The following is a 21,273-nucleotide window of genomic DNA, read 5'->3' as shown; positions in this document are numbered from 1 at the left end:
AAAAATAACTCAAATTAAAATAAGACGCATACCTCACACTATGGAGACGTAGGCACATGAGCTGAACTATTTTTTTTATTTGAATAATTGAGCTATAATTTGAATTACTGAGTACTTATTTAGATAGTTACAACACTTTCTTCTAAATATAACATATTTAAAAATTAAAATTAAAAAGTTAAAATTTTAAGGTATGTGAAATAAAAAGGAATCAAAAATTAGTTTTTTTTTTATATAATTTGTGCATTATTTGCTATATATATATTTATATATATATATATGAGTGGTATTATATATATATATATATATACATATACATATATGAGTGGCATTTGAGGTATTTGTGGTATTTTCGGAATTCTTACAATATTTGAAGGCTCTCAAGGGAGAATAATATAATGCTCCAACATGACAGCGAAATGTAGGATACCTCTCTCCCGCGTGGTTTGAAGTTTGAGCATCTTCAACGAGATGCTCTAATCGCAGTATTTAGTATTTATGTAGATGCCACAACAAATTTATAAGATTATCATTTTTAAATTAAGTATTTCCTCAAATATTGTAAATATATTGCAAATACTGGAAACTTTTGTTTATTAATTTTATATTTACATAGTATATATGTATATATATATATATATATATATTTAATACTCGTATCCGCATAATACCCTAAAAAGTACATAATACCTCAGCGGTAGAAGGATTATCAATAAATTTAAAGTTATGGCGGGATAATGGTAAGGATGTTTTAAATGCTGATTGTAGTACGGATAAAATCCACCAATTTACTTACCAATTAGTGAAAAGAAAGTTCAAGTAATAATAGCATTGGACTTCTCTTTCGTATATTTATATTATACTGATATTTATATATAAGTTACATTAAAAAATATAATTTTAAAATAACTCACGATAAGACATAAAACATAAAATTCTATCGCTTAAGAAAAAAGACATCCGTGTTTGAATATCAAAGTAGAAAGTGGTCATTATATCACTCAAACTCGCTGTCGTTTTCTTTGCATGTGATATATTTTGTTTTCGCTGAGAAAAATATATTTATTTAGTCATTTATGAGGATTTTTTTTAAGACAATTTTATTACCAGTGAAGATTGAACCCACAACCTACATTTTGGAGGTGATATGGAATCACCAAATAAGCTATACTAGGTACCAATAATCATTTATGAAGATAATGGAGCAAATTTCGATGCTCTTAAGTTATAAAAAGAAAAAAATTAATCAGATTTAAATGAAAACTAAATCTATACGTGTTTGTTTTATTGCAAAATTACCTATCCCACAAATTTCTTATAATTCTATGTATTTTACAATAATAACATACATTTTTTTTTTGTAAATGGCACTAAATACCCATTTTTTTAAGATGGTAGCTTATGTGTTCGTTTAATGTTTTTCTCCGAATATCTTATATTTACATAGAATTTAGCACTGACAAAGTGAAACAGATTAGATATAGATGCCTTATGTTAAAAAAAAGGTCATACACGTCCAAATCCCCAAAATATTAGGAATTTGTCGTTCTCTTTTCTCTTTGAATCAAGGTGGTGTAATCTTGTACATTTTGCCTTTTTGTTATCAAAAAGCTCATTTTCTCATGTTTTTTTTTTCTTTGTTCTTCTTTTGAGTTTTCAAAATATTAATCAGATTTGTTTATGCATGAGAATTGTAGACAAGACATCGCCCAACCATCTTATTTTATCACTGAAAAAAAAAAAAACCAAAACAAAACAAACTTATTTAATCGTAAATAGTAAGGATAATAATAAAATTTCACTTTTATCACCAATCATATATATCGTTAAAAAAAATACTTATGTGTTTTAACAGAATTCGAAATACTCATTCCATTAAAAAAAAAACTATACATACTTTTACAAAAGAAAAAAAAATTCTATGAACTTTAATTGACAACGAATAAATAAATTAATATATATTAATAAATTCATAATGGTAAAAATGTAAATAAAAATCATAAAGCTATAAACATTAAATCAAACAGAGAGAAACTTTGTATTTGGCCTTTGAACGTGTGGCTATATTGGATAAAACCCTCCAAAAAATAATCGAATAATCAAATTTCGTTGTGGGGATGTGGACATATATGGAAATTGATTTTTTACCTGCTAAACATAATTTTTACTTTTATGGCATTTTACTTGCATTTGTTCTATAATAAACCCTTGTTGAGAACATGACATGAAAATGATCTCAGGAAAATAATTTTGATGAGCAAATACACGACTACTTTGCTTTAAAATGTGGCAATCTTTGACATTACACGTATTCTAAATTTCTAATCTGCACCGCCGTTTCTATTGATAAAATACCATCTTAAGCCGTGAACTAAACTTTTGTTAGTACCTCATTTATGTGAAGATATTTTAAATAAACAATACAATTAACTTCTACAATTTCAATACGTAACACTAAGAAGAGACCATGACCTTTGACAAGAAAATCAAGTCCCTCTTATTGTATACTTTTCCTCTACAAGTATATCACTTCCCAAACTTCAAAATTCTGGCATCGAGGATTTAAATTGACACCATAAGCCTACTTTTCGCCAAAATGTTTTTGAAGAAATTATTCAATATCTAGAAACAAATCTTCAGAATCTGAAAACAACTCCAATATTATTAATCTGCAACAATAACTCTAAGTTCCACAAAAGCTTCCTCAACCAATCAACTTCCAAATCTTAATCTCGCACGAACAAGCTTCGAAATGCACAAGGCTCGGATACCCGAATTTTCTTATTTGGGCTTTGGATATTTGGTCATCCTAATCTAGCAAAGTTTGATTACAGTCATAATCGATTGGGCGGAGATCTGAATTTTGGCCATGTACGTGTCGTAGGAGCTTACTCATCTGAATTTCTTTGGCTCGTTTTGTTGGCCGGGAATTCCTCTGTCACCGCTGCAACAATAGTAGTGAGGCAATTTCACTGCACCACAGCACCTGCAACAAGTTTTTTACTTCCATTATCTCTCTAAAGTCTTTTTTATTTTTTTATGAACGAAAAATCGATCTATAATAACACACTGATACCAATATTTTGTTTGTTCACACAAGCAAGTTTCAGTAGACAAATGAGTGTAATATTTCATTCCAAATGCGTTCATTATTTAAAGGTTGAAACACTTTTTTTTTTTTTTTTTTTTTTTTTTTTTTTTACATTCCTGACGGAAAATCATGTGGAAGCTTGATTCGTAATGTCTGTAAGCACTCAATATCACAATCTATCGAAAAGAAGATCACAATTACAAAGCATAAGAACTGAGAGAAAAAGAGCTTACTTGCAACGAACTATTACAGGAATTGGCTTCAGAGCCTTGGGACCGTTTCTGATGCCTCGCTTATGCGGAGATGTCTGCCGAAAAAAAAAATCACTTGATCTAATTTCAGAAATTTAGGGCAAACAATTAAATGTAAATTGAAGTTCAACCTAAAGAATTGAACACCTTTCTCTTCGGTACAGCCATGAGCTCCATCGATCCGCCGAAAGAGAAGCTTGGAAATCCAAATCCGAAGCTTTCGTCACAGGCTGAATCCTCCGGCAGAACCGACGGTGGAAATACGTAGTCGCGCTCGATCGGGCCATCGAACGGTGACGGTAGAGCTGAAATGTGCGCCCACCTGAGCCCTAGAACGCTGGCCATTTTCGATCTGGCGAGTCTAACTGTCTGAATACTCAACGCCATTATCGCGGTTGAAGAGAGCGCAGAACCGAAGGGAATAGAGGAAGACGACGACTAGGGTTTAAGAAACTAAAATGTGAAAACTTGAGGTCATCTAAACGACGTCGTTTGCTCTTCTCCATTTCAAAGGTCCACATATTACTTTTTGTCCCTGCATTTATAAAACTAAACAATTCGCCATGCGTTTGTTAAATTGATACAATATATTCCCTGACCTTAAAATTTATTTGGGACAATTAGACAAGTATTCCAATAATTCATCTTCATTTTACAAAATAACCTAAATTTCATTTTATTTAAAAAAGAGAAATTGCTTAATTTGCCACCAATTTCATAATATTTTCCCACTTTCCACCAAAATGCTAATTTTTCCCAAAATACCACCATCTATGTCGACAATGTTGACATCTATGTTTGGCCTTCACTATTAGATGTCAACATTGTTGACATAAAGGTGACATTTTAGGAAAAATTAGAGTTTTTGTGGAAAGTGGGAAAATGTTTTGGAATTGGTGGCAAATTAGACAATTTCTCTTTAAAAAATAGCTCATCGGGTCGAAATTAATTAAATTAACTGAATAATTAATTTAATTAAATTTTATTTGATGAACTATATCCTTAATAAAATGAAACTTTGACTAGATCTTTAAAATGATGTAAATGATTGATTAGTTGCTACAAATACTTGATCTATTTATTCACCAAACATTATTGCTTAATTAGCATGATTTTTTTATTACATAAAACATGAAAAACAAGGTGCAGTGATACTTATAAAAAAAGAGATTTGTTAACAAGTAGCCACTTAATGAGGGGTCTTTTAAAATAATAACCAAAGTTTGTGTTTTATTAAGCAATTAGCCAAAAAAAAAATTAATTTACTAAAAATGTCCTCTCTCGATCTACCGATCACTACCAAACCAAAAAAATTCCAGCCACTGTGAAACCAAAGGGTGTTAGGCGTTGGACCTGAACTCCATAGACACCAAGCGAGTGATAAATCGTCGACTATAGATCGCAATACACTCACCGAATCCGGTCTCTCTCGATGTTCTCGGTCTGCACGGTGTCGCTCTCCACCATCGCCGCCCACCGCCCCCGCGTCGTGTTCCTCTCCGGCGAACCTCACTTTGTCCACGCCGCCGAATCGCCGTCGTTCCCCGGTCGGCTTCGTGGAGGTTCGACTCCAATCGACCGGTGAGGGAATCTAGGTCGCTCTGCATCTTTAGCTTCCCTTCGACTCTTTCGGGATTTGATTCGGATTTGGCGACGATTTCATATTTTAGGGATTAACTGTCACAGTTAATCCGATTAACTGTCACAGTTAATCCGATTTAATGTCTGTCAGAGTTAATCTGATTAACTGTGATGGATCTCTTCCAAAACGATTTCGAACATCGGCGAGTCTCGCCGTTGCGCCGATCCGGCCATTCGAAAGTCGCAAGTCTAGTTCTGCATATTAACTGTGATAGTTAATCGGATTAACTCTGAAGGTTAATTCAATTAACCTTGACGATCCTCCTCCGAAAACGATCTCGAACGTCAGCGAGTCTCGTGGCTGCACCGATCTGACCGTTTGAAGGTCGCAAGTCCAGTCTTGAAATCGTCGGAAGAAGCTAAGATTTGAGAACTTCGTCGTCGAATGTCAAGACCTCGTTTTTGACGTAGACGAGCGAGACTTAGTCGGAGAATGGAGCAATGTTGGGGGCTATCTAGTTAACGGCGGCGTTCGGATCTGAAGCTAGGGTTGAAATTTCGTCGTTTGAAACTTTGATGAAAACTTCGATTCCGGCGCCGGAGACGGCGGAGATGACAGTTAATAATAACAACCTGATGTAGGCAAGCTTATAGGAAAGAGATAATCACACAGGTTTCTTCAAGCAATGCTTGGGTTTCTTTTTATTTAATCAAGTCTGCCATATAACTTGGCAAAGACAAGTAAATATAAACTAACATGATACGTTCAACACAAAACAAGAAAGCAAATGGGCACAACCACATTAAAACTGAAAGCAAATAAAATGCAATAAAAAAGGAAATAAAAGAGGAAACTGAAAGACAAAATAACAGCTCATAAAAGAGTAAATAAACGACACCATTAAGTTGAAACGGAAAGTGACTTTTCATCATTTTCTCCCATTGTTTTGGTCCCACCTTTCCATGTACGTAAGACCAATTTGCATGGCATTATATATGGCATCACAATCCTTAAGGATATTATGGTATTATTGGAATATTAGAATGTTATTATAATAAATTGGTTATTTTCTTAAATATGTTAATAGTTGAGCTATAATTTTAAAATAGTAAGGGTTTTGGGATAGACACCTAACCCGCCCTATAAAAAATCCCTTGTTATATCTCTGGATTTTCGTAAATATCACGTCTATTTATTTGGTGTAATGTTTATTATTTAATTATATCTTAAAAAAATTATATATGTAATTATTCCATGATCTAAGGTTCATTGACCGTTTTCTCATTAAAAAACTGTAATGTTCATATAACCCTTAATAATACAAGCTCTTATTCACAAAAGTAAATAAATAATTAGTTAACTTTTCTCCCAATTGCACTAGGTCTTCATCTTCTTCCCCCTCTCACTGCAAAAAAAAAGGTTTTTTAAGCTTACAAAAGGGTAAATTAGGACTGGTGTTATAAAAATATTATAGGCATTTCATATTTTTAGTAAGTATAAATAAAAACTATTTTATAAATAAAAAATCGAAATAAACAAAATATCATAAACTATCAAAACATATCAAAAACTATTTTTCTTATTTAAAGTTCAATTTCATTTCATGTTAAATCAACTAAACAAAACTAATCACAAATTCATTAACTTAATTTTAACCTAAACCTAATTTTATACTAAGCATGTCACAAAATATCAAAACATGTCACAAAACACAATTAAAACTTAATTTTAACCTAAACTAATTAAATTATTAAACATGTGAAATTATCAATTACAATTACTAATCAAAGAAGCATATTACAATTACAATTTTAATTTCATTAACTAATTTTAAACTACACAACCTATTCATGTAATTATTATACAAATTACAATTCCTAATTGATAAATTACAATAAATCAAAACTAATTAAAACAAAACAAATTTAAACAAAACACTAACCTAAAAATATTACTAAACATTAACATGTTATCAAATTAATTACAATTTAATTACAATTACAATTAACATAAACTAATCAAAATTAAATTAAACAACCTAAACATATTACTAACTATCTAATTAACATTTACAATTATTAACATATTAACCTACATATTTCACATTAACTAACCTACATATTAACTAACCTAACATATTAACTAACATATTATATAAAACTAACCTAACTAACTAATATATACACTAACTTGCAGACAAAGGACGGCCGGGACGCACGACTTTGGTCGGAGGCAGGGACTCGGGGATAGCGACTCGGAGGCTGGGACTCGGAGGACAGGGACTTGGCAGTGGGGCCGGGGCCGAGCACACGGCGATGTTCGGAGGCTAGGGACGAGGCTGTGAGGCAGAGAGAGGGAGATAAATACTGAGTTTAATTAAGAGAGAGCGAATTCAGTGAGTGAGTGAGAGAGAGAGAGAGAGAGAGAGAGAGAGAGAGAGAGTGAGAGTGACCGAGCGAAATACCGGTGGAGAGGTCGCAGAAGGGGCTACGGCGGAGAGAGAGAGAGAGAGAGAGAGAGAGAGAGAGAGAGAGAGAGAGAGAGAGAGAGAGAGAGAGCTGTCAGAGAGTCTTTAATGGTAGTGGAGAGGCGTTGGTGGTTTGGAGGTCATTGTAGTGGTTTGCGGTGGTGGAGAGGGCGGAGCAGAGTTGCAGAGTGAGAAAGAACGTTTTTTTTATGTGAAATCGGCGGACTCAATGAAGAAGACGAAGTACAGAAGATTTGATTTTATGGAAAAACCTAAATTTCAGGTGCGACTTAGTCGCACCTGAAAGCTCTATTAGATGCGATCAGTCGCATCGGATAATATCTAAAAAAATTAAATCGGAATGCCACATCAATACTGAATGAAAAAATGAGGGGAAGAATTGGCCCGCTTAAAATTTTAAACTATCAGGTGCGACTTGAAAGTTTTTTTAACTACCAGGTGCGACTAGTCGCACCTGATACTCAAAAGAAAAAACAATTTTAGCGAAATTTTTTGAACTTCGGTTTGACAATCTGGTGCGACTAGTCGCATCCAAAAGTAATTTAGATACGACTTTTCGGTGCGACTAGTCGCATCGGATAGTCATGCGTATCAGAAAACCAAATTTGTAGTAGTGTAAAACGTTAGTAAATTTTCATATTAAGGGGATAAATATTTACTAATATTTTTATATAAAAATAAGTGATAAACATATAACCAAATGAATAGACGTGTTATGAAAATCCAAGAAATATTTGCACTTCAATATAATTGAAGATAAATATTTATAACCCTCTCATTAGCCACTCTCATTATTATCCAACCAAAAACACAATATTAGTTACTTTGTTTGATATTTATATTAAAAAAAATCAATATTAACTATTATAAACAATTGTTATCTGATGCTAGCTATGAATTAAGAAAAAATAAATAGAGTGCTCAAAAGAGAAGATGAGAAAAATAAGGAAAAAAAAGCCAAATATTAATAAAATATTTTTTCTAAAAACAATAGCCATAGATTTGTTGTTTATTTATTTATTGTTTAGATTAAAACCAGCAGTTAAAAGACACGTTAACCATTTTAGTTAATAATAAAAGAGGCTAATTTTCAATTATTAACCAAACTTTAGTTAAAATACAACTTCAGCGTTTCAAAATAGTTATATAACTATGCCACCCTAAAAACAAATCTAATAGAACCTTTTTTTTTTTTTTTTTGGGAAAAGGGAGATTGATTGTATTATGAACTAGCAACACTGCAAAACATGCTTATCACAGAGGAAGAGCATCCTTGACGACAATCATACGTGTTCGGCTCGAGAGTACAATCCACTTGCACAAACGATCCGCGACTAATTTAGTTCTTGTCGAACTCATTGAACAAGACATTACTAATATGGAGGTAAAAGATCTAAAATGCGAAAAAAAAAACTAAAGAATGGTCACCACAAACATTTTAGTCTTGTCAAAGGAGTCTATAAGAGCATCTCCGATGCAAGCAATCAAAGTTGCTTTGCTGCTTATGTTGTAATTGTCACATCATTTTTTATGCTAATGTATATAGTAATGATTATGACATTGTCATTGTAGTTACTTAGCATCTCCAATGCAAACAACTAAAATTGCTTTATTGCTTATTTGGCAATATCATGTCATTTTCATTTTCGCATATTAATATCATGAGTTGTAATGATTATGGCAAAGTAGCCAATTCTGGCACCAATGCCAACTATTTTTTAATATAAAAAAATAATAAAATACTAAACACATCAATGTCTTGAATAGAGTGAGATCCACTTTTAGCAACTTTTGGTGCTATTACCATTAGAATATTTTTATGTAAGATACCACAAATATTGATGTGGATAAAAATAAATAAACAATATTATTTTTTATGATATGTAAATCAACTTTAGTTGCTTGCATTGAAAATGCTCTAAGGAGTCCGTTTGATGACCAAATGGAATACGTAAACTGTCACAAGTTTTTTTTTTTTTTTTTTTTACTATTTAAATTAGGGATCATTGCTATTCTATGACTTGTACCATGATTTTGGACCAAAATCTACTAAATCCAAATAAATTCTAAACTATGACTTAGTGAAATGAGTAATTACATATTTATCCTTCATATTTAGTTTATTTTTATTAGTTAATTAATAAAACAAAAACAATTATTTAGTTTATATTATGAAAACAAACATCATTACAAAAACCCGGAGAGCAGCCCTGGGAATCTCCGACGCTGAAGCTCCTGGGAACGACGGTCATGGCCGTCGGAGAGCAGCCCATGGCCATCCCGGCGGCGGCGACCTCGAAGTGTCCGCCGAAACAGCCCGACATGGATTCCGCGTAGAATTTATGTGGTTTTTAAAGTTAAAAAACAAAGAAAAAACGATTCTCGGGATTCTGGATAATTTTGAAAAGTTTCTGAAAATTTATGGGTTTTCGTTGAAGATTTATTGACGTTGATGTCAATAAAAATGCATACTTATTGACATCAATGTCAATAAATCTTCAAATGAATTTTCCAGAAACGTTGAAGATTTATTGACATTGATGTCAATAAATATGCATTCTTATTGACAGTAATGTCAATAAATCTTCAACGATTCTGGGAAATTCCTTTGACATAAATCTTCAACGAAAACCCAGAAACGTTGAAGATTTATTGACATTAATGTCAATAAAAATGCATATTTATTGACATCAATGTCAATAAATCTTCAACGAAAATCCAGAAATTTCAGAAACTTTCAAAATTTTCCACAATCGCGAGAATCGTTTTTTCTTTGTTTCTTAACTTCAAAAACAACAGAAATTCAACGACTTAAAAAAAGATGAACCCAAACAAAGATGACGAACTGAAAAATGAAAAGAGAGAGTGGAAGAGAGTTGAACTCAAACCTTATTTCCTTGAGTTGAAGCAAAGAGAGAGACGTGAGAGAAGACACAGAGACATGAAATGCACAGGAAAAGAGAGGGAAGAGAGAGTGACGTGAATAACTCATCCCATTAATACAAAAATAAAAAAAGTCAAATAATTAAATAAGAAAGAAAATCAAATGTTATTAAAAATAATGGTATTTTTGTATTTATTGAAAATAGGTAGTCATATTTTATGATTTATTTGGGTTTAATAGATTTTGGTCAAAAATCTTGATACAAGTCATAAAATAGGAATAATCCCTTTAAATTATCATTAGATTTATGTCATAAAATTTGCTCGTGTCACTTTCTGTTTAAATGTGAATACAAAATTTGAATATATATAGTGGTAGCTAGCTTGGTCTAGCGGTAATCTCACACTCACCTCGACGGAGAGGTCATGGGTTCAAGCCCCCATGGGATGCAGAAATGCATGCCCCCTAGAATTTATTATAATAAGTATGTAATCTTGGCCAAAACGTGCCACCTACTATGTAATCTTGGCCGATAGTGCCACCTGCACTTTGCACTGCTAATATATCATGTAATCCTGGCCGATAGTGCCCCTACTAAAAAAAAAAAAATTGAATATATATATATATATATATATATATATATATATAATATATAATATATATGTACAAATCATCATAGATTATAAATTCATGAAGAAAGTACCGGGAAACAAAATAGAATCAACTTGTTGAGAAAAATATTATTTCTTCAGCATATAAAGTAATTGCACACGATCTACGCCAATTAGTAGAAGGCACGTTCATAAATATAAATAGCTGTCCCAATATGCTTTATTCATCTTGAATTTGTGTATATATTAGTTTTTTTTTTTCCTCCTAACGAAAATTCCTGGTAATCGAGCGTGCGAGTTTCCTTTTGTGCTGACATCATGCGTTATATGTTTTAAGCACGATGGATCAAAATTAGTTGGGGCCACGTCATTTTTTTTTTCAATCTACATCAATGTGTTCATAAAATGCCAACTATACCTTGTTCATGATATCATAAATATTATTGGGTCGTTTTGTGTGCCTAAAACTGTTACAAACTCAAAACTTTTTAAAAAAGTGTTTCAACCCGACATTTTTTTAAATATACCGCATATAAGAATCTCAGTTGACATGAGAACCGATTGTAGTTTGCATTACGTACTTAAATATATATATAATGTTATCATTGGTTCATGTAAATGAAATGACAGATGTTAGAGATGAAAATAAGATATGCGCAGCTATAAAAAAAAATTATTTGACGGGATTAATCCATGCAATTGGGTGGACATTTCAAACCTTAAGTATAAAAATGCACGTGTAGTCGTGTAGATATATATATATATATATATATATATATATATATATATATATTATTAGGAATATTACGATTAAGCTATCATACCAGATTAATTTCCTCAACCAGACAATTCTCATAAATACATGTATATGTGACAATATAACTCTCTCTCTCTCTCTCTCTCTCTCTCTCTCTCTGAATCAGCAAGCACAGATGTTTAGCCTCGTTGGTATATGAAATCGTGTACAGACAGAGACAAGTGTCACTGCTTTAGCAATGAAGATCTCATCGTCTCGGTTTGTGACGATACCAATCCTAGTCATTCTAGGTTATGTTCTCTACGTTCTCAACCCTGACCTAAACGTCCCATTTTTCTCAGGCTCCAAGATTCCCAACACAAATGGTACGTTTGAAACCTCATGGCCTATATTGACTTTTTCATGAAAATTTTCACAATACATACATTTCTTTGTATATTTTTCCCCCCTTCTCATCTTAAACGTTACATGATTAATTCAATCTTGCTTAGGCGAAAAATTCATTACGCGCGATCTCATTCTGCCCGGGACCAATCAAAAAGCCTGCTTGAGCCGATTCGAATCCGACCAATACCGCAAAACCCCGTCCCCCAAAAAACCATCTCCTAATCTCATCGCCAAGCTCCGGGCCTACGAGGACATCCACAAACGCTGCGGCCCAAACACGGAACCCTACAACAAGGCCGTCGAGCATCTCAAGCCCGGTGGGGCCCACGGTCCGGGAAGCCCGAGCCCGACGAACGAGTGCAAGTACATTGTGTGGGCCCCGCTCCGCGGCTTGGGGAACCGGATCCTGAGCTTGACCTCGGCGTTTCTCTACGCCCTCCTCACCGACCGCGTCTTACTCGCCTCCTTCGACGACGACATGTCGAGTCTCTTCTGCGAGCCTTTCCCCGGGTCGTCCTGGGCTTTGCCTCAAGACTTCCCGATGAGAGAACGGCTCGGAAGCTTGGACAAGAAACACCCGAATTCGTACGGTAATGCGGTCACCAACAAAACTTTGTCTTCGTTGTCGTTGTCGTATTTGTATCTACACTTGGCTCATGATTACGACTACGTGGACAAGCTTTTCTTTTGCGACGACCATGGACAAGGAGAGTCGATCCGGACCGTCCCTTGGTTGATTGTGAAATCCGACAATTATTTTGCTCCAGGTTTGTTTCTGATGCCATGTTTTCAGGCCGAGCTCGGGAGACTGTTTCCTGATCCGACCGCGGTTTTTCACCTCCTCGGGAAATATCTACTCAACCCTTCGAATCGGGTTTGGGCACGGGTGAAGCGGTACCACCGAGCCTACCTATCCGGATCGGACGAGATCATCGGGCTCCAAATCCGAACTTTGGAGACTAGCCCCTCGCAACAAGTAATGGACCAAATCCTTGCTTGCACCACAAGCACAGGCTTGTTGCCTAAACTGGCGGGTGATAATAACGGCTCTTTTTCTTCTTCTTTTTCTTCTTATTATTATTCGACGACGAAACGCAAAGCCGTGTTGGTGACTTCGTTGATCCCGGCCTACTCCGAGAGGCTCGGGGACATGTATTGGGAAAATCCGACGGAGACCGGGGACGTGATCGGAATTTACCAGCCGAGCCGGGAGGTTCGACAACGGACTGAGCAGCGGGCTCACAACGAGAAGGCGTGGGCCGAGATGTACCTGCTGAGTCTGTGCCACGTGTTGGTCACCACGGGGCGGTCAACGTTTGGGTACGTGGCGCAAGGGCTTGGGGGAATGAGGCCATGGGTCATGACCCGGGCCGGGCCAGAATTTCCGTGTGTACGGGCCGGATCTGCCGAGCCTTGCTTCCACTCTCCGTTCTACTACGATTGCGTGGCCAAGAGAAAGGCTGATCCGGGAGCGATTGTTCGTCACGTGACACATTGCGAGGATGTTCCTGGAGGAGTCAGATTGGTTGACATTATTAGTTAGTCTTTTGGTTTCATTTATTTTTTATTTGTTGAGAAAGAGGCTTAATTCGATTCCAAACAGATATACAACATATATGAATATACAAAAAAAAAAATAATAAATAAATAAATTCAGCTAGAGTTTGTTGGAAGACTGATGTATGAACGTTTCATCACAATATAAATTTATGCATAATATACTTATTGAATATTGAGATAAGACTTATACACTTCAACACTTGCATTGAAATATTGTACAACTAGAATTTTCTAGCGCAACGTTCATTTGGGAAGTAGTTTTATATCATTATTGCATTCACCAGAAAACTTAAAGGGAGCTGACTAAATTATATGTTGTATGAATAAATAAATAAAATATATCGGTTAACTATCAAAATTATGAAATTTTTTATTTTGATTAAAAATTTGAAAACTTTATTCTTGATGGATTTTCGACATGAAAGTTATCTATGAATTTGGCTAAATTCAGGAATAATACAGCTTGTCCGTTGTTGAGAAATTGCATCATTTGTCACCAATTTCTTAACATTTTCTCAATTTACACAAAAAGATTAATTTGGCTCAAAATGCCACCATCTATTTTTGCCAATTCACTATTAGATGTCAACATTGTTGACATAGATGGTTGCATTTTGGGCTAAATTAATCTTTTGGTGAAAAGTGGAAAAATATTATGAAATTAGTGACAATTGATGCAATTTCTCTACATAAAATGACAATATTCATCAAAGTAAATGAATTGTAAATTATACAAAATAGTCCTTTGAATATTCCTTTGAATACGAAGCTAATTGATTGATAAAATAGCTAAAGTTTTAAATTTTCAATAAAAGAGTCAAAGTTATATTGTCAATATTTTTTCTTTGATATAAAGAAGATACTTTGAGAGAGATGAATAAGAATTCTCTTCTCATTGATTGAATAAAAATAGCTGTTACATTGATTTATATACCGTTTGACTCTTTTACTAGAATCTGTTGACTCTAGCAAACCTCTAACTGCTCACGTGTATGACGTGGCTAAGCTAACTTTGTCTCTGACGTGGCAAGCTCTCTCACACTCCCCCTTAAAGTTGTCGATTGGGTCGGGCCCCTGTGCGGGGTTTGAGCTTGGTTCGAGCTTGGTCTTAGATATTGTTTAACGTTTATTTTGGGCTTACTTATGTATGAATTGCATCGTTCTTACCTCAATCCTGAAATGAGACATGTCATTTCATAGTTTACGTATTCTCATTTGAGAAAGTCAGAGTTCTACATTCACTATGTGATATAGACAAGACCTATTTGTGAGGTACTAAGTTATGAAGATGTCATGAGTAACTTTGTGAAGATCTCATAGATATGGAATTCATGTACAAGATTGCTAAAATTCAATGTATATCACCTCATGCTTTATTCCTTGGAATGTGAATAAATGAACTGGCCGGTGTCCAAATTGAGTCGTGACTCTTTTGGATGAATCAATGTGACTTGTTAGCTCATCGTCAATACATTGTTTATAACTTATTCACAAGCGATAAAGGAGTTGAGGAAATAACAACTAGAAGGGTAAAATGGTAATATTGTAAATCTCATCTAGTTGATGATATTCATGAAGGGTAAACATAGATAATATTCAATGGATCCACTCATTATAATTAAGTAGAATTCTCGAGTAGAAAATATATTCATTTGAACCGAGAGATTTCAGTGTCAACTCTTTAGTGGAGTCAGTTGACATTAAGCTTGAACTTGGAAAAGAATTGTGAACTTTTGAGTCTAAGTATGCTAGCTCAAGCTTTGTTCATTTGGATCCATGAGGTCACTACCACAAGTCTTTAGAGTATGATTAGTTAAACATGAAAGCTAAGTTAAAACAAGTTCAAATGTTGAACTAGACAAGTTTTACGAAAATTGTCTAAATGGTAATTTTTTCCGTTTTGGACAATGTCAATAAATAAGTTTTTTGACATTGTCATATGATGACAATGAATTTGATCCACACGGCTATATAGGAATATTGCGCCTTGAGGATTGAATTTCATTTTATGGAATTTTATGTGAAAATTCTAAATGGGTTTTTCTTATGTTGTCATGAACAAATAACGAAACATCTAGAAGCATGTTCTAATAGGCTCAAATTTCGTGCACCACCTTTAGAGGAAGAGAGTTTATTTTGTGCATTAATGTATGAAGATACTTGCCAAGAGGAAACAAATTTGCTTCTAGAAGAAATTATGTTGGACGGCCAAAGAGGGAGAAAACAAATGAGGAAACAAATCCACGTGGCATGAGGTAATAGCTTGCACGTCCAAATGGAAAAGGGAAACAATGGATTTGCTCATGAATATGTGATATTCAATAGAGAAGAGGAAACTACCTTTTGAAGGTAATCCTTCTCCTATAAATACCTCACCTCATTCACAACTCATAACACACAATTTTAGAGATTGAGAGCTTCTCTCTCTAGACTTGTTGGCCGCCCATCTCTCTCTCTCTCTCTCTCTCTCTCTCTTTCTCTCTCTCTCTCCAACCCTTCTTGTTCTTTTGTTTTGGCACCTAGGTCCTCATTAGACCTAGCGTTTTGTTTTAGCTCTTTGGCTCAAAGACTTGTTCTTGAGTCATAGTGTTTAAAAGTGCACACACACTAAATCCTAAACATACTTAAAGACTCTAGTGGTAGAAACTTTCGTGGTTGCTCACAGATTCAAGAAGACTAGTGTGAGAGGCGAGCTGAGTGGGGAGACGAGCGTTTCAACCTTCCAAAGGCTTCTCAACGTTCAAGTTCCATTCAAGGTTGGTACCGAGTAAAAACTATAAGTAGTTTTAAAATTTTAAATTATATGTTCATGCACTTTGTCTAGGTTGTAAAAACGTTTTACGAGTTTTTAAAGAAATTTTTTATATTCTGCCGTTTGCTAGAAGCGATAAATCTTCTTAATCCTAGATCTATTCCAACAGGTTGTCCACCGTCGAGATCTTCTTCACCTCTACGTCTCCGCGCTGCACGATCTCTCGAATCAAATGGTATTTTCTCTCAATATGCTTAGAGCGATTATGGCTTCGAGGTTCCTTTGAGTTAGCGACAGCCCCACCGTTATCAGAATAAAGTGTCATGGGCTCGTCGACTTTTGGAACGAATTCCAAATACTTAAGGAATTTTCTAAGCCATACAGCCTCTTTGGATGATTCACAAGCAGCCACATATTCTGCTTCCATTGTGGAGTCAGCAATGCAAGATCGCTTGATACTCCTCCAAACAAGAGATCCACCATTTAGGATGAACACAGATCCTGAAGTGGATTTCCTGGAATCCTTATCCACCCGAAAGTCGGAGTCGGTATATCCCGTCATAGTCAGGTCAGTACCTGAATATGTAAGCATCAAGTTCGTAGTTCTCCGAAGATATTTAAGAACATGCTTAACAGCAATCCAGTGCTCGGGTCCAGGGTTGGATTGAAAACGGCTTACTACGCCAATTGCAAAGCAGATATCTGGTCTAGTACAAAGCATAACATACATGAGACTTCCCACGACTGAGGCATAAGGAATTTGACTCATGTCCTCAATCTATCTCTTGTGCAGTCTTAGGAGACTGGTCCTTAGAGAGTGAGACTCCATGCCTAAAGGGTGTTTGGCCCTTCTTGGAGTCTTGCATCGAGAAGTGACCCATCACCTTATCAATATAAGATGCTTGGGAGAGCGATAGAGTCCGGTTCTTCTGATCTCGAAAGATTTGAATCCCCAGAATGTACGCGGTTTCTCCTAGATCCTTCATGTCGAATTGCTTTGCTAGCCAGATTTTAACCTCAGATAACTTACCCACGTCATTATCTATGAGTAATATATCATCGAAATACAATACCAGTAACACAACTTTGCCCTCGTGTATTAGCTTGTAAACACAGGCTCATCTATTGATTGTTCAAAACCGAAGCTCTTCACAGTTTCATCGAATCTAATATTCCATGACCTAGATGCTTGCTTTAATCCATAAATGGACTTAAGCAACTCACAAACCTTGGTCTCTTGACCTTCTTCCATGAAACTATCTAGTTGATCCATATAAATGTGCTCGTCAAGATTGCCATTCAGAAAGGCAGTCTTAACATCGATGGATAGAATTATGCGGATGGATTTAAGCATCGCCACTGGTGAGAAGGTATCCTCATAGTCAATAACTTCCTTTTGGGTATAACCCTTAGCCACTAGTCGTGCTTTGAATTTCTCAACGTTCCCATCCGGACCCTTTTCTTCTTGTATATCCACTTACAACCTACGAGATTAATCCTTTTGGGAAATTCTACAAATTTCCAGACTTTGTTGATGTACATCGAGTACATTTCAAATTTCATGGCGTCAAGCCAAAGATTTGATTCAGAACCAGCCATTGCTTGGCTATAGGAAACAGGGTCATCTATGTCAGAGACGGCTACGAGAGTATCTCCGTAAGACATGTACCTGTCAGGCTTTTGAGAAGCCCTCCCACTACGTCGAAGTACTACTTGATGAGATTCGGATGAGTTAGGTTATGTTTCAGTTGGGGTAAAAAAAGTTCTTATAGATGAGGTAGAAGCATCCTTATCCAACTTTTCTTCAAGCACAATTTTGCTTCTAGGTTTTACATCTTTCATAAAGTCCTCCTCAAGGAAACGAGCCTTCGTGCTAACGAATGTTTTGTTGTCCTTGGGACTATAGAATGTGAAACCTTTGGTTCCTTCAGATATCCAACAAACAGACATAATTCTGACCAACTAACCAACTTGCTAGTCTTTTGCCTTAGCACATGTGCAGGGCAACGCCAAATTCTGATGTGGCCTAGATTTACTTTACGGCCAGTCCATCATTCATAAGGAGTACCAGGAACCGTTTTAGACGGGACTTGGTTCAGAATGTAAGCTGTTGTATAGAGGGCATATCCCCAAAAGGAAAGAGGGAATGATGAGTAACTCATCATCGATCTAACCGTCTCCATTAGAGTTCGGTTCTTTCTCTCTGACACTCCATTTTGCTGAGGTGTGCCAGGTGCTGTAAGCTGAGAAGCAATACCTTATTCTTTAAGAAAGTCATCGAACTCTTCAGACATATACTCACCACCTCGATCAGATCGAATGGTTTTGATCTATTTTTCAGTTTGCTTTTCCACTAAAGCCCGAAAGACCCTAAATACATTAAAGGTCTCGGACTTGTGTTTGAGCAAATAGACAAAACCGTATCTTGAGTAATCATCGGTGAAGGTAACGAAGTATTCATATCCTCCCCGTGCCTGTGTACTGAGCGGAACACATACGTCAGAATGTACGAGCTTCAACAACTCAGTGACTTTTCGACCCTTAGCATAGAAAGGTTGTTTAGTCATTTTTCCTTCTATACAAGATTCACAAGTAGGCAATGAACCTATTGCAGAGGCTTGGAGTGGACCGTCCCTCACAAGTCTCTTAATCCTATCTAGACTAATATGACCAAGTCTTAAGTGCCAGAGATATGTTGATTTTATTAGATCGGAGGAATCATAAAGTTTGACCCTCTTTGGCTCCCTAACTAGATCGTTATCTATTTCAGTGTCTAAAAGCAAAGGTTGCGTGAGATAAATGTAAAAGAGAGCATTCTTCATACATGCATCAGTGACGAAAGAATTATTGGAATGAGAAAATCGAATTCCATTCTTAGTAAACTTTAAACAATAATCTTGCTCACAAAGACGAGCAACAAATATCAAGTTTTTCCTAAAGTAAGGAACAAAATAAACATTATTCAAATTTAAAGTTTGATCTTCAAAAGATAGCATCACTGATCCTACGGCCTTTGCTAACACCGAGCTCCCATCACCCCACCTGAAGGAGAAGTCACCTTCCTCTAACTTTTGCTTTTCCTTTTTCCTTAGCTTTGAGGTAGGCATGACAATTCATGCGCCAGTGTCCGGATTTATTGCAGTGGTGGCATTTGTCGTTAGACTTATCCACCTTGATTGCCCGGGGCTTCTTCTTCATCTGAACATTGCCTTGGTTCTTTTTCTCAGCCTTGTGAGGTCTCTTCTTAGATCCAGTGCTGGAGGCTTTATGCTAAGTAGCATGTGCTTCTCCTTGGTTCCTCTTTCTCTTAGTGAGATCTTCAGCAGTGTGAAGCTCTTTCATTAGCTCGGTAACAGTGTACTCTAGCTTGTTCATGGAGTAGTTCAGCTTGAAGGTATCGAAAGATTCGGGGAGAGTTTCCAAGATCATACCTATTTTAGTCTCTCCATCAATTTCCGATCCTAGGATTTCCATTTCATTCAGATAACTAATGATCAGCATCATATGGTCTCTAACAGAAGTCCCAGCCTTCATGCGATAGTTCATAAACTGTCGGACTGCTTGCTGCCTGGCCTGACGCCCTTGCCATCCAAACATCTCATGGAGATTATAGCCATGTCGGCGGCTGTCTCAATGTCACGATGTTGCTGCTGGAGCACATTGTTCATAGATGCTAAGATATAGCACCTCGCAATCTCATCGGAGCGGAGCCAGGCCGCCAAGGCGTCCTTGTCCTCTTGAGTCGAATCATCATTCGTCTGAGGAGGACACGGGGTGGTGAGTACCCATTTGTGCTTGTTCATGGTAAGGACGATGTCGAGATTATGTTTCCAATTAACGTAGTTTTTGCCTTCGAGTTTGTTTGAGGAAAGGATGGTTGAGAAAAGGGTTGAGAGATATCTTGTTGAAGTTGAAACAAGTTTATGAGTAGTGTCTTGGTTTAGGATTTAAGTTTGTTTAAGTTTTTAGGATGAACAAGACAGAAAAAATCCAAAGGTGTTATGAACGAAATGATACTTTACTCCTTCGAGGGAAGGCCGAAAAGAATCTCATTTCATAAGTAAATGACTCATCATTAATGCATAGCCAAGATGTCAATACATCAAATTTGACTAGCTACCTTGTAAAAAAGTTTGATCACTTATATCATTTCGCAGAGCCTCGAGGGTGGATTACTAGGGATTGAGTCTAAGTGTGTAACCAACCACTTAATCCATGAGATCTACTTTGAAAAACAATCCACCGAGGGGAGGCATTGACTCATCGTTTCACTCTCGGACGTAGCTCTTTTAGCAATGATCAGAGCAAAGCACCGTTGAGTACTCTCATTTAAGAGAGGGCCACAAGGGTGACTCTTAGTCTAGCGAAAATTGCACTTTTCATTAGGGTTGGGGATCGTGGGTTGCAAACAACAAGTATAACCCTCCCACTTAGTTTTCAAAGTTGGCACATCGTCTCTTATATGTTTGGAAACACATTTCCTAGTGTATAGAGAGATATAATGGAATTATAGAAATTGATTCCTAGATCGACATGTTTCAAGGAATAGTAGTGTTAGTGCATAAAGGCACAACGTACATACTCAGACATTCCTATTTTCTACTAGGGAAAGTGCATGAGAGAAGTGTGAAATTCTAACTCACTTGAACACTTGAAGTTTGAAATTACACATCTTCTTGCATCTTCTTGTCAACTGGTCTTCGAGGAGACCTCCCATTTAAATTTTCAAGAGCAACAAATTTTGAACATAAGTGATATAGATATAGTTTTGAAAACATTTTGAAAACATATTTGATTCTGATGACAAAACATTTTCAAGTTTGAAAGTGAAAACAATTTTTCGAAATTCAAACTAGTTCATATAAAATCTTAATTTCAAGTAAATATTCAAAAAATAAAATTTTTTAAAT

At 35.8% G+C, this 21,273-nt stretch overlaps 1 protein-coding gene and 1 pseudogene across 1 annotated transcript; one reads left to right on the top strand and one right to left on the bottom strand.

Moving 5' to 3' along the window:
- Positions 1 to 2,367: 2,367 nt before the first annotated feature.
- On the bottom strand, positions 2,368 to 3,790 carry LOC149402978 (Ribosomal L32p protein family). Its single transcript, XM_089609484.1, has 3 exons — positions 3,490 to 3,790; positions 3,325 to 3,398; positions 2,368 to 2,986 (listed from the first exon to the last, which is right to left on the bottom strand). Exons 1-3 carry the CDS (start codon positions 3,727 to 3,729, stop codon positions 2,893 to 2,895), a joined length of 408 nt encoding a protein of 135 aa, XP_089465610.1. The 5' UTR covers positions 3,730 to 3,790; the 3' UTR covers positions 2,368 to 2,892.
- Positions 3,791 to 11,902: 8,112 nt separating this feature from the next.
- LOC149402977 (galactoside 2-alpha-L-fucosyltransferase pseudogene) lies at positions 11,903 to 13,594 on the top strand (annotated as a pseudogene).
- Positions 13,595 to 21,273: the final 7,679 nt, after the last annotated feature.

This window comes from Urtica dioica, chromosome 3 (genome assembly GCF_054948205.1).
Source record: "Urtica dioica subsp. dioica isolate 48M chromosome 3, U.dioica_male_clone48M_v1_H2, whole genome shotgun sequence".
Taxonomy (NCBI): Eukaryota; Viridiplantae; Streptophyta; class Magnoliopsida; order Rosales; family Urticaceae; genus Urtica; species Urtica dioica.
Note: the sequence above shows the minus strand (reverse complement) of the source record. Positions and strands in the feature narration are given on the sequence as shown.